This window comes from Phascolarctos cinereus, unplaced genomic scaffold (assembly GCF_003287225.1).
Source record: "Phascolarctos cinereus isolate Bilbo 61053 unplaced genomic scaffold, phaCin_HiC Scaffold_726;HRSCAF=1367, whole genome shotgun sequence".
Taxonomy (NCBI): domain Eukaryota; kingdom Metazoa; phylum Chordata; class Mammalia; order Diprotodontia; family Phascolarctidae; genus Phascolarctos; species Phascolarctos cinereus.
The window spans coordinates 180,524,572-180,539,218 of record NW_027556098.1 but is presented as its reverse complement, the minus strand read 5'-3'; the positions used below and the strand labels follow the sequence as shown (position 1 = coordinate 180,539,218).

The window sequence follows — 14,647 nt, the reverse complement described above, 5'->3', positions numbered from 1 at the left end:
GGAGTGTTATACTTTATCAAGAGCTTTCTCTGCATCTATTGATATAGTCATATGTTTTTTGACTTTTATTATTGATATAATTAATTATGTTAATAGTTTCCCTTATGTTAAAACATCCCTGCATTCCTGTATAAATCCCACTTGATCATAATGTATAATCTTTATAATATATTGCTGTACTCTTTTAGCTAGTATTTTATTTAGGGTTTTTGAGTCCATACTCATTAATAAAACTGATCTATAATTTTCAAAAATGAAAAGGAACTCTTTTCTTGATAGAATATTTTTACAATATTTTCAGCTAAATGATAAACAAAAGTATGGTTCTGATCTCTAAAGACGTTATGCTTTAGTTTGATCCTCAGTCTCTTTGGTGACTCCTCATTTTCTTCTCATAAGTAATATTAGTCAGAGCCAGAATAGGTGTTGGTGTAGGGCAGCAGAGGGCAGAGTTCTTCATTCTCACTATTATTTCATGTTAATTGTGCAAATGAAACCTTTCCAGTCTCATCTTTTGAGCCTAGGAAGATATTAAATATGCAACTTCCTTGGAGGAGGGATGAGCCTGAAGCACACAGACCTAAATTCTTCCACCTACCAGACAGACCACTGTTGCCATGGTTATGAATGAGGCAGACACCTTGCTGCCACTAATCATTGAACTCAGATAACAACACAAAAAAATTACAGTCACAAAATTAAATAGTAGAAAGGAATAGGATATGTTATCTTGTCTATTCAGGATTTGAACAGGATTATCTCCTGCAGCATCTCTAGTGAGTTTTAAATCCACCATTCAGCTTTTTCTCTAAGACCTCCAGGGAAGATGAACCTCTTCTCAATGTAGTCTATCATTATTGCTAGCCTAATCTTTAATAAGTTTCTTTTTTCTTCTTACAATAGGTCTAAATTGATGACTGTACAATTTCCATGCATTTCTACCAGTTCTGTCTTTTGGGACCAACCCCAACAAATCTAATTCATCTTCCTCATTTTTAAAGATAATCCTCACCCAGGAACAGATCAAAGAGACCCAGCAGAGATAACTCAAGGAGTAGCAAGAGAACATAACAGAAAGACATCAAGAACCAGTGGTTCTATGGGACACATATGTTCTTTTTTTAAATTAAATATTTTATGTTTTAATCAGCCAAGATCAACCTTTCGCCCTCACACCCCAACCAACCCCCCACACAAACATACTTTTGCCCTACCAAACTGATAACATGAGAAGAGTAAAACCTATTATAAACACATATCAAACAAATCAAAACAAATTTCCAATTGACCATGGCCAAAAAAGAAGTCTCATTCTGCATTCTGAGTCCTTTATCTCTTTAGAAAAGGGTAGGTAGTTAATTTCATCTCTATTCCTCTGGAACTCCAGTTAATTATTACATTGATAAGAGTTCAGCGAAGAAGTATTCTATCATCTTTAAAAACCCTAACTTGTTCATCCATTCCCCAATTTATGTGCACTCTCTCAGATTCCCATTCTTTGTCCTCTCAAAAAGAAAACATTTTTGTGCATCCTTAGTATTTGTTTTACTTAGGACTAATCCCTCCCTTAATTTACCATCCCTCTAATTCCCCTTCTAACTTTCTCCCTTTCTCTCCTACTTTTCTGTTGAGTGAAATGAATGTTTATGCCTCTTTGTTTATGTGTTGTCTTCCTTCTTTTGACCAGTTCATATGAGAGTGAGGTTCAAATGCCAGCCACTCCCCACCAACTTCACTTTCCTTGCTTATATAGAGATCTACTTGTGAATCTTGATTACATAAGATAAATTTAACTAAACTTCCTTTCCCTTTTTCTTTTTTCCTCAGTGTATTCCTCATTACCTCTTCATTATTCTTTTCTTATGATCATCAAGCATAATAGAAATACTACAAGGCCTTATCAAATTGGACTCACTCTATGGACCCTGATGATGATAAGGTTCAAAGGGGACAAATATATGATCTTCCCTTGAATGTAAACAACTTACCTTTGTTTAGTACTTCCATTTTGTTTAGTATGTCCATTCATGTTTGTTTTTTATACTTCTCGGTCACTCACATGTTTTAACTTCAAAGTTTTTCCACACTTGTCTTTTCATCAAAAATATTTGAAATACTTCTATTTCATTGAAGGTCTATTTTTTCACTTGCATTATCATATCCAGTTTTGCTGGGTAAGGTATTTTGGGCTATAAGCCCATATCCTTTGCAATCTGGAATATCATATTCCAAGCTTTCCATTACCTTATAATGGTGGCTGCTAAATTACACGTGATTCTAACTATGGCTCCTTGGTATTTATCTTTTTTTTTTTCTTTCTGGCTACTTGCAGTATTTTTTTTCTTTGACACGAAAGCTTTGACCTTAGACTTTGTTGTTCCTCTCTGGAAGTAACTAGTGGATTCCTTTTATTTCCACTTTGTGCTCTGGTTCTAAGAGATTTACTTTTAAAATTCCTTGAAACTGGATGTCTAGGATCTTTTTTTGGTCATGATGTTCAGATAGTCCAATAATTCTTAATTTTTTTCTTCCTCATCTGTTTTCCAAGTCAGTTGCTTTTACTCAGATAGATCTTACGTTTTCTTCCATACATACAAATACCTTGAAAATATTTTATATTTTATTTATTCAATATATATTTATTACATACACAATATTATATTTTATGCATACCATATGTGTACATGTAGATATGCATATATGTGTATACGTATGTGTGTATATATACTCACATTCATATAGTTTAAAATGGAACTTCAGGGCTTATTCTTTTTAGGGTTTTACACATCAGTAAGTGTGCTATACTGTTTAAAAAATATTTTTAATAATCTATTGACTTAATTATACTGTTTGAAGTGTTTTTATTTTTATTTTTAAGTGTTTTTATTTTTAATATGATTAATAATGTTAGTTGTTTTCCTTTCCTTGTATCCTTAGCGTTTTTCTAATGTTGAAACATTCTTGTATCCCTTGAGTAAATCTAACTTGGTCATGATGAATACTGATTTGGCTACATTGTTGTAATCTTTTTTGCTAGAATTACTTGAAAATGTTGCATAATTTGTACATATTATCTCCCATGATAAACTGTTAGCTCTTAAGAGAAGGAATAGTTTCCTCTACTTTTTTGTATTGTCTAGTACCTACCACATAGTGAGAATTTAATGAGTGCTAATTGGTTATTGATACTGACATATAGTTATCTTTCTTTGCTTTACCTTTCCAAATTTAGTTCTTAAATTTACATTCAGGAGGCAGAGCCAAAATTGTGACGTGAAAGCAGAGACTCACTTGAGCTATCCCCCAAATCTCTTCCAATACCTCTAAAAAGGGACTCTGAACAAATTCTAAAGTGGCAGAATCCCCAAAGAGACAGAGTGAGGCAGATTTCCAGCCCTTCCAGACCTTTCCAGGAAAGGTCTGTTCCATCGTCCTGAAAGAGGAGTGTCCAGGGCACAGGGCACAGCACAGACCTTGTCTAAGCAAAGCTGGAGCAGGCTTTGGGGGACTGAATCACCAGCAGCAGTGCCAGGTTCCATTCTCAGCCCATAGACACCAGAGACAACTTAGAAGGTCAGCATGAGTGGTCTGTCAGAAGTGGATAAGAGAGAGAAGTGCAGTCCAGCACAGGGCTACAGGACGTGCCAAAAAAACCCTTGCACCAGAAAACCAGGAACAGGCCTTAGTGACTGAATCAGCAGCAGTAGCAGTGACAGCAGTGGTAGCAGTGGCAGCGGCTGCTCCTGGAGCTATTAGCCCATAGACTGAATGTTTGAAAGTCATCTATTTAGACTTTCTGGAGCCAAGATGGAGAAGTAAGCAGTAAGTGACTCTCACCCTCCCTTATTGACCTTGAAAAACCTACAGAATATTGCCCCAGGAAAAATCCTGAATTAGTAGAGTCAGCAGAAAGACTAGATACAACAGTCTTTTAGCTTGTGAGGCTAGGGGGATTAATGGAAAAGATCCCTCTTGCTGTGGCTGAAGGAAACCAGTACAGAAAGAGAGGCATCCCAGCAAGCCAGTGGCAAGCCCCACCTCAGCAAACCAGTAACCAGGCCCCTAGACCCCAGCACAAGAAGCCTGGGACATGACCCCTGTGCCCCAGAAGCAGAGATCACCTTTAAAAGCCAGAAAAAAGACAAACAACATGAGCAAGAAGCAACATAGAAAAACAATGACCATAGAAAAGTATACTGGTGACAGGGAAGATCAAAACACAAATTCAGGAGAGGATAACATTGTCAATATACCTACATCTAAAACCTCCGAGGGGAATATGAACTGATTTCAAGCCCAAAAAACCTTCTTGGGAGAGCTCAAGAAGGATTTTAAAAATCAAATAAGAGAGGTAGAAGAAAAATTGGGAAAAGAAAAGTCAATAGCTTGGAAGAGGAAGGACAAAAATTAACTGTAGAAAACAAGTCCTTAAAAAGTAGAATTGGCCAAATGGAAAAGGAGGTACAAAACTTAACTGAAGAAAACAATTCGTCAAAAATTAGAATTGGGCAATTGGAAGCTAATGACTCTATGAGACATCAAGAACCAGTCAAAATCAAAAGAATGAAAAAATGGAAGAAAATGTAAAATTCCTCATTGGAAAAAACAACTGACCTGGCAAATAGGTCCAGGAGAGATAACTAAAGAATTATTGGTCTACCTGAAAGCCATGATTAAAAAAAAAAGAAGCCTGAACAACATCTTTCAGGAGATCATCAAGGAAAACTTCCCTGAGGTCCTAGAACAACAGGGTAAAATGTCATTGAAAGAATCCATAGATCACCTCTTAAAAGAGATCCCAAACTGAAAACATCAAGGAATATTGTAGCCCCTACATGGGAAGATGATACTTATAACTCTTGAGAACTGTATCTTTATTATGACCTTTAGAAAGGATATACATGCACAAAAGGTGTGGGTTTAAGTTGACTTTGATGTGATGTTAAGAAACCTAATGAAGTAGTGAAAAGGAATTGAGAGAAGAGGAAAGCAGAAAGCAGAAAAGGATAAATTACATCACATGAAGAGGTACAAAGACATATTAGAGTAGAGGGAAAGATGGGAGGGAGATGAGCATTTTTGATTTTATTCTCATTGGATTTGGCTCAAGGAGGGAATAACATACTCAGGGTATAGAAATTTAACTTGCCATATAGGCAGTAGGAGAGGAAAGGGGAAAGAAAAGGTAAGGGGGGATAGAAGGGAGGGAAGAAGTAGTAAAGGAAAAGGGAAAAAAGGAAAGGGGCTGATAGAAGGAAGGGCAGATTAAGGGAGGTGGTGCTAAAAGTTTACATTTGTTTCATAAAGGAGATGGATAGTGTGTTTTCTTTCTTGATTTTTTAATAGAATTTGAGGAGGAAAAAGGTTCATTGATTTTTAAGTGATAAATTCACCTGCAAATCTCTCTAAACTAGTCACTCAGTGAACTGAAGTTACAAGGAAAGCCAAAAGACAACCCCTGTCCTCAAGCAGTTCACAATCTAATGAGAAGGGATGAGGAAGGAAAGCATTCCATGCATAGGGGACGGCCAGTAAAAATTTCATAATTTTATAGATGGAGTGTCTTGTTTGAGGAACAATAAGTAGAAAGTGTCACTGGATCAAAAAGTGAGCAAATATGAGTTATAAGAAGACTGAAAAGGTTGGGGACCCCAGGTTATGAAAGGCCAACAGATTTTTTTTTTGATCCTGGAGATGACATGAAACCACTGGATTTTATTGAATGGGCAGTTGAGGAGCTGGACAACAGAAATGACACAGTTGGAAATGCACTTCAGAAAAATCACTTTGACAGCTGAATGAAGGTTGAACTGGAGTGGCAGATGAACCACTCACCAATCTACTTTGTTAGTTCAGGTGAAGATATGGGGGCCTTCCCTAGGGTGATAATAATGCCAGAGGAGATAAAGGGGTACATGTGAGTGATGTTACAAAGGAAAAATTACACCCCTTGGCAACATTTTGGATATCAGTGGGGAGAGAATGAATGAATGAAGGATCAAGGATGACAACTAGTTTGCAAGCCTGGGTGACAGGGAGAACAGTAGTACCTTCAACAGTAATACAGAAGTTAGGAAGGGGGAAGATTTTGGGGAAAAAGATTTCGGTTTTGTACATGCTGAGTTTAAGATTTCTCTGGGCATCCAAACTGAAATGCCCAATAGACAATTAGAGATCTGAGTCTGAAATTCAGCAGAGTGCTTAGTACTGAATAAGTAGATTTGAGAATTACCAGTAGAGAAATGATCATGAGTCCTTGGGAGCTGATGAGATCACCAAGTGAAATAATCCATGCACAGATAATCAAACTCTGGGACTAACAGACAGATTCAGCCCACCACCTGTTTTTTTGTATCATCCAAGGGATAAGAATGATTTTTACAAAAGCATGCTTAAGTCATGGGGCTGATGCAAAAACCATATGACAGGTTGAGTTTGGCTCTCAGGTAATGTTTGTTGATCCCTGATATAGAGGGAAAAGGAAAAACAGCCCAAGGCAGAGCCCTGGAGAACACCCCCAGCTAGCAGACATGACCAAGAACAAGGTCCATCAAGATTGAGAAGAGGTCAGATAGGAGCACCAGGAGAGTGTGGTGCCCCCAGATCCTCAGGAGAGAAGACTATGAAAGACAAGAGGTTGATCAACATTACCAAAGGCTGCAGAGAGTTCGATTTGTAATCACTGACATAGGGTGCATATAACCAGTAGGAATCCTTTGTTAAGGTTCATCTGCTAGGAAATTTTTTAGAAAAATTTTCAATGTCAATAGTTATGATGCCAGGGTTAGTATTGAATAGTTTAATCCATTCATAATTAAAGTTATGATTATGAGACTTGCATTTTCTTCCACTTATTCATTTTGTAATGAATTTATTCTCCTCATCTTATGTTACTACTTTCTCACTGTAATTAGTTTTCCTTACACTATTGTGATGCCATTCTATCCATAGAGGCTCTTGCTCCACCCCAATTTTCCTGGTTAGCCTAACCCAAATTCCTTGAAATTATTTAAATTTTAATTTCTTGACTTTGTGTGTCTCCCTCTCTTTTAACCCTTATCCTTGCTCTGCCCAGGTAAGCATGTGTTTGAATATTTCTCTCTCCCAAATTCCCTTCCAATCTCTTACTTTAAAGATATTTTTGCTGAGTCCTTTACCAAAAGGTTTTCCTCTGCTTTGTCCTCATTTTTTTCTTTTCTTCTATGTTACTATGACTTTCATTCCTTGATTCTTGTTTATGTCACATTTGTAGCCTCTATTCTTTCTCTGTCCCTAAGGTAGGACTTCTTAAGTATTACATTTGAAATCCCTCTTCTACTCTATTTCCATGTTTGTTCATTTTTACTTCTTTCCCCATTCTCACTATTTCCTGCTGTTCCTTAATCATAAAAATATTGATTTAAGAAGAAGCAATTTCAATAGAAACAATGACATTAAGCTCGTAGTCACTCTGTGCCACAGTCAGGAACTCAATCTCACCTCTTCTCCACTTTTGTCATGATTGCACTTCACTCTGAAGGTCAGTGTAACATGCCTTCCAAGGCTACTTCTGAACTTCTCCCCATATTGCCAGACTGAGTCCCCAGAGGGGACTGCTCCTCACGAGGTTCTAAGATAACCTGAACAGTCAGAGATGGTTTCTAGTACTGTTGCTCATGATCCCCTATCTACTATGTTCCCAATACTAATTAGCCACCCAGAAGGGATGTTTGCTAATGTAATGTAGTAAGAAAAATTGGTACAAAACATTCTCCAAAAGTCTTGGGCATACTATCTCTGGGAACAGTGGACTAGAGAGCACATGTGACTAACGGGCAAACTCAGAGCTGCTTATTTTTAGATAGAAGTCCTTTTTTTCCTCCCTGGAATCCTCATGAGCCTGCCCTGATATATCTATAACACATTCCTGGGTTCTGAAATTTGTGACTCCCAATAAATCTTGAAGCTGTGATTCTTTCCTCCTCCAAAAACATTATGCTCCCTGAAGCTGCCTTTTCTCACTGTTTCTAGTTTGTTCTCACTCAGCTCCCATTTGGATACAATTTTTATTACCAGTTCAGTCTCTCTGATGACGTAGTCAATGGTGATGAGGAGGAAAGAAATATGAGACTCCCTCTGACCTCCTCACTTGCTGTCTGTCCCCTGGCTACAGACACAAGAGTCTGATTTCTCAATATGTTCCCAAGGTTTAACTGATTTCATGCTCAAAATCTTTCTCTGATATACCTAGGCCTAAAGGTGTGTGTGTGTATGTGTGTGTGTGTGTGTGTGTGTGTTCTTTCAGTTGGTTCTAATATGTATCAATTAATTTAATCCAATGATTTGAAACATGATACTTCTTGAACCTAGCTCACATGTTTGGTTGAAGGATTGGTTCAATAGAGGTGTCTAGGAATCATTCACACTTAGTCCACATATTTGACTGATTCTGTAATTCAATTTAAAAAGCATTTTTTCCTGATAAAAGTATCAGGACAAAAAATCATCTTGTTAGTTACATTAATTGAGGCTGGAATGTGGGATACCCTTTTTACACCAAACCTCATCACTTGTACATTGTTTACCTGTGGACTCAGATGGAACAAATTTCTAACTCCTCTCTGTTTCTTACTTACCCCTTTCCCATTTGACCAAAGCATCCCTGTTATCTCTCCCATATAGGATATTGCTTCACCTACATGGAGCTATAAAATTGAGTCCATGGAGTATTAATTCAGCTTTTCTTCTTTTTCTTCTGCTGATTCTTTAAATTCCCTCAATTCTTTTGACATTTTTTTTATCCCTTGATGGTCTTTCTTTGTTCTTTCTTTTACCCCTCAGTTCAATCTCCTTTTTCAAAAAAATCACCCATAAACATGACAGAATTTATTTCATTGCTTAATCATTTCTTGATAATTATACTTATTTAACTTCCCTGAATTTCTGTTATTTGGTATACCTGGAAGGTAAATATTCTACTCACATGTGTTATACTCAGCTAGTGTGCTGGAGCCAGTCAACTCTAACTGGCTCATGAGTTAATTGTTAAATTTTCAGTGTGAATATTTACACCTTAGAAATGACAATTGCTATAAATCAGGGCTCGATTTATTTTTGTGCATATTGTCTGAATTTAAGAAAGTGTTGATAATATAGATTAAGTTTAGAAGTACATATGCATGCATCCCCCCCCCTTTGAGCTCCGTTTATCAGTACATCCCTATATTGCTCTGTAAATATTGCCTGAACTCAATAGGAGCTCAGTAGAAGGATCAGAGAATGAGTCCTGGTGACTGTAAGTTAATAATAATAACAACAATAGTCATTTATACGGTGCTTCAAGATTGGCAAAGTGCTTTACATTCATTAGTTCATTTGACCCTCACAATATCCAATATTGTAGCTGTAGTTGATTTTGCAGCTATTTATCAAATGCCTCTTCTTGAAGGTCAATCTTTTTTCATTGATTATTAGGCCCAGTTTTGTAGGATGTATTGTTTTGTGTTGCAACTTGACCCTTTTCACTTTTTAAAATATTATATTTTATCCTTCTGATTTCTCATGACTGTGATGTAATCTTGGGTTATTCAAAATGGAATTCCCTCATACTGGAAGGTCTTTCTCCTGACAACTTGCAGCATTTGTTGTCTGTTATTAAAATCTTGATGTTGACCTGCTTTATGCCTTGTAGTTTCTAGCATGAATAATTTTTCTGGTGTTGATCTTTGCTTTCAATTAACACTGCTTTGTTATCTTTTTCAAAACTTTGGATGGTTTGCTTATCGTATTTCCTAAAGCATATTATAGAGTTATTTCTTTTAAACATACTGCTGGGAGATCTATGAATCTTAAGTTATATAGGCACCTGTCTTGTGTGTTGCTTTGTTAGTACATATGTGTGTGTGTGTGTATGTGCTTCTGTGTGTGTATGTATATATATATATGTATATATATATGCACATGCATACATATATATATATATATAATTAATGTGTTCTTTTAACATTGTTGCCTTTTGATTTTCTTCTCTCATATTTCCTTTCACTTCTGTACATTTTTGGCTTTAAATTTATCTTTTTCTTATTGTCTCTATTTCTCTGAGGGCATATCTGTCATATACTCAAAGTTTTATGCTCTATAGTTTGTTCTACTTTTTTTGCTTTGAGAACTTATTTCTACTTTACATTAGTCTTAATATCTTTGTCCAACAATATTTTTACTTTGAATTATCATGATGTGTCTTTCTGTTGTTCCATGTTTCCTGAGACTCTGCAGAATTCTTGTTTTGATCTTGGAATTAAGCTTCATTTCACTTTGTTGTATATTTGTCCACAGTGATCTGAACTCTCTAAATTTTTACACTCATTCATCAGACTTTGTAAACTACTCTGTTGAATTATCTGCTCATAATAGGATTTGTACCAGGTTTTTTTTTTTAAATTTTCTCTCTTGGCCTTTCAATCTTTCAGTCTCTCTTATGTTACCAGTAACTTCTTTGTTGTTTCCATCTACATTCTTTGACCTTCTCCTTTAACTACTCAACAAACATTCAGGGATGGTGGCCATCTATTGCTATAAATTAAGAGTTGTCAGGGTCTGACCTGGGTTCCTGACTAGAATAAAGGCCAAGAGGAGAGGAGATCCCAGGTGCATTTTCAATCCATTTTTCCCTTGGACAAGCTGGCAAAACTGTTTTTTCTCTCTGTGTACAGAGCATAGAAGTGGTTGGGGTAGAAGATACTGATTGAGAGTTCTAAGTATTTTAATTCTCCCATGTTTGTTCTTTTGTCAGCTATTTTTTTTGTCTTGTACAGAATTTCTATCTTTATTTTATTCCTTTTTATGCAGATTCATCTTTTCTTATTTATACCTGACACATTTTCTTTAAAAAATTTTTGGAGGTAGGGCATTGGAGGTTTGGGACAGCTACTCTGCCCTCCTGATGGTCACAGACTTGAAACTTGGTTTCACACCTCTGTGGGAAAAACTACATTAGGAAAATGGAACAAACATTTATTAAATACTATTCACCTGACACTGGTCTTCATAATAACTTTATGAGGTAGATGCTATTATTGCCTTCATTTTAGAGTTGTGAAAACTGAGGCAGGCAAAGGTTGAGTAATTACCCAGTTAGTGTCTAAGTCCAGATTTGAACTCAGGTTTTTCCAACTCCAGGTCCAGAACTCTATCTATTCTATCATCAAGTTTCTAGCTGCCACCCAGATTACAGTCTGCTTACCATTGGTTAGGTGTAACATGTTCCATGTTGACACCATTATGAGTCAGGATTAGAATTTCATAAACCTTACAAAGTGACACAGTCATCTATTTTCTTTTATTTAAGGTTTTTCTACATGTTTTACATGGTCCAGAGAAGCAAACAATGGGTACATGTACCTGATACAGTGGTGCTCCTTTGTTGTTGAGGAGACTAGTATCCAAGGAAGAATGCTACTTTAATCCAAGCTGACCAAGTAAAGTCAACCCATGACAAAAAGCATTCATTAAACATTTACTATTTTAAGACACTTTGCTAGATACTAGCTATAAAAAGATAAAAGTCAAGTCATCTGAAGGCAATTGTATAGCAATAAGCTTTCAGTAAAGTCGTCACTCAATACTTATTGATTACTGTTGTCATTTTGTAGTATTATTCAGTCTTTAAATTGTGTCTGACTCTGTATGACCCTGTGTTTTCTTGAATACTAGAATGATTCGCCATTTCTTTCTCCAGTGTGTTCCCATTTTACAGATGAGGAACTGAGGTAAATCAAACATTGATTTTGTGCAGATACACAAAAGAAATGAAGAACAATTAGAAGAGAGTGAGTGAAAGATGCAAGCAGTACAGATCAGAGTACAGAGCCTTAAGCTAGAATGGAAAAAGCTTCTGTCCAAGGGAAAAGTGGATTGAAAATATACCTTGGATCTCCTCTCCTCTGAAATTACTTGCTCATGGTCACACAGTATGTATAGAATGATATATATATATATATATATACATATATACACACACACACACATACACACAAGTATTTATGTGTGTATATATATGTATATACATATATATACTTGTATACATATAAATACATACATATATATTTACGTGATAATTCTGTTTTATATTTGAAAGGAATAGCAAGTTGTGGATAGTAAATTTGTAGTTTCGTGTGCAATCATCTTTTTTATTGTACTATGTTATAGAAATGCTTTTTTATTCCATAAATTAAAAATAAATTTCAATAATAAAAAGCCCACATTCTTTTACAATTCACAGTATTAGGCATAAAGAAAGAATATTTCTCTAACTTTGGTGATCTTTTTAAAACTGCTAATGCTCAAAAATCACATAAAAGTACAAAATCCACTCTGGGATAGGGGTTCTTATCCTGAAGTTCATGGACATGTTTTAGAGAGGTAATAGATAGATAGATAGATAGATAGATAGATAGATAGATAGATAGATAGATTAGATAGACAGACAGATAGAGATAGAGATATTTTTGTTAGTTTCCTTTGTAATCTGGTGTATCATATTTTCTGCATAAAAAAAGTATTATTTGGAGATGGAGGCCTAAAGCTTCACCTAACTGCCGAAGGGAACCATTATACACAAAAAGATAGAAACATGTGCTCTAGAATGTAATGCTTAAAACCACATTACTTTCCCGGAGAATGATGTACTCCTTCTAGAAACACTATAATAATTCTATTCTGAGAAGACTGAAGACAGGTTAAGCAGACTCTTAAGCTGCAAGTAGTGCTTTTAAAGTGGGGGAAATGAAAATTTTTTATTTTTGTCATAATAAAAAAGTGTATGTAAACTGGACTGTCTTTTTTATATATGTTGGCTTCAATTAGTTTTTCAGAGTCCTGTCACATAGAAATAATTACCCATCCCTGTGTTAAAGAATAATCTCTTCTAAAAATAAAAATTTCCTTGGGTTGTTAACATATCGAATTCTTTCCAACCTCTCACACTTAGCCTGGACTCATATTAGTAGTTCAGTTTTTCAAATTCTTCTCTTCTGCCAGTCAGAGAAGTATGATTAGGATAGGGTAGATAGACCTATAAGGCATAAGGAATCAGGGAGTAGAGGGTACAAAAGTGAAAGGTGAAAAGATTTCACATACAAATTTTACCTACTTCGTAATGTTTGCCTAGGAAAGACATTGGCTTTTGCTACCCAGAATATATAAATCTTTGACTTTGAAGATTCTTGAATTTATCACTGAATCCTAAAGTTACAGCAATAGGAATCCTAGAAATTATCTAGGTCACATTCTCGACACATAATTTACAGGTAAGGAAAGTGAGGTCCGTAAAGGTAAAATTCAAGGTCAAAAACTGATTTAATAGCTTAGCCATAGACATTAGCACTGTTTCTATTCCTGAATGAAACAAAGAAACTATAGTCATAACAAGTCAATTACTTTACATTAAAAAATCAAATTTACGTTCTTTCAGTGATTATACATTATACAAAATTCCTTCGCTTTCTCAGCCTGAACAAAGCCATCTTTACTTCTTTGTTCCTTAATGAGTACACCAAGGGATTCAGCATGGGTGTGATCATTGTTTGGAAAGTGGCCACAATCCTATCCATAACATGTTTTGAGCCTGGTCTTAGATAAATTATAAGAGCAGGCACAAAGAAACAGAGGACCACAATGCAATGGGAAGCACAGGTATGGAAGGCTTTGTGTCTGCCCTCTGCTGTGCGGATCTTCAAAATAGCTCTAACAATGGACACATAGGAAAGAAAAATCAGGAAGCCACATCCAGAAGCTACAACTCCAATGTTAACAAAGATTACCATCTCATTGACTGAGGTGTCTGCACAGGCTAATTTGAGAATGGGTGGTGCATCACAAACATAATGTTCAATCTGATCGGGGCCACAGTAGGGCAGGCGGAAGATCAAGGCAGTCTGGGCTGCTGAGTGGATAGCACCACTGAGCCATGTGCCTCCAGCCAGAAGGGCACAGGTTTCCCCACTCATCATGGTAGCATAACGCAGGGGATAAGTGATGGCCAGGTAGCGGTCATAGGACATGACTGTGTAGAGGAAACACTCAGTGCTTCCCAGGCAATGGAAGAAATAGAACTGAGCTGCACAATTTTGAAATGAGATAGCCCTACCATCTGGCGAGAGGAGACCCATGAGTATCTTGGGCACAGTGACAGTGGAGAACCACATATCAATAAAAGAGAGGTTGGCTAGGAAATAGTACATGGGAGTGCACAGGTGGGAATCCACCTTGATCACCAATAGGATGAGGAGGTTCCCCATCAAAGTGAGTACATAAATCACTAAGAAGATCCCAAAAAGGGTGGTCCCTAGGTCTGGTGCATGGGGAATCCCTGTAAGGATGAATGTAGCCACGAAGCTCTCATTTTGTCTGTCCATTTAGATAATGGATTCTTTTCCTAAAAGAGGAAAAATCATCCAATCAATTGACAAGCACTTTTAAATATTGTGTTAGCCTTTTTTTCATTACTTCCCAACTTTAATATTTTACCATAATATAGTTTTTGTTGAAAGAAGAATTACCCCAAGGAAATGCACAGACAGAGAAGAGCAGAGTAATTAAAAATTTATAAACATGTCAGGAGGCATTGGGAATGAAAATCAGAAAATAAAACAGCTCCTGAGTTCAATAA

At 36.3% G+C, this 14,647-nt stretch overlaps 1 protein-coding gene across 1 annotated transcript; it reads right to left on the bottom strand.

Annotated features, from left to right (window-relative positions):
- Positions 1–13,460: 13,460 nt before the first annotated feature.
- On the bottom strand, positions 13,461–14,393 carry LOC110207111 (olfactory receptor 10G9-like). Its single transcript, XM_020984703.1, has one exon. The coding sequence runs from the start codon at positions 14,391–14,393 to the stop codon at positions 13,461–13,463; it is 933 nt and encodes a 310-aa protein (XP_020840362.1).
- Positions 14,394–14,647: the final 254 nt, after the last annotated feature.

What these genes read in the sequence shown, in the direction of transcription:
- LOC110207111 (XM_020984703.1), bottom strand. Translation starts at nt 14,393, where the DNA reads ATGGACAGACAAAATGAGAGCTTCGTGGCTACATTCATCCTTACAGGG.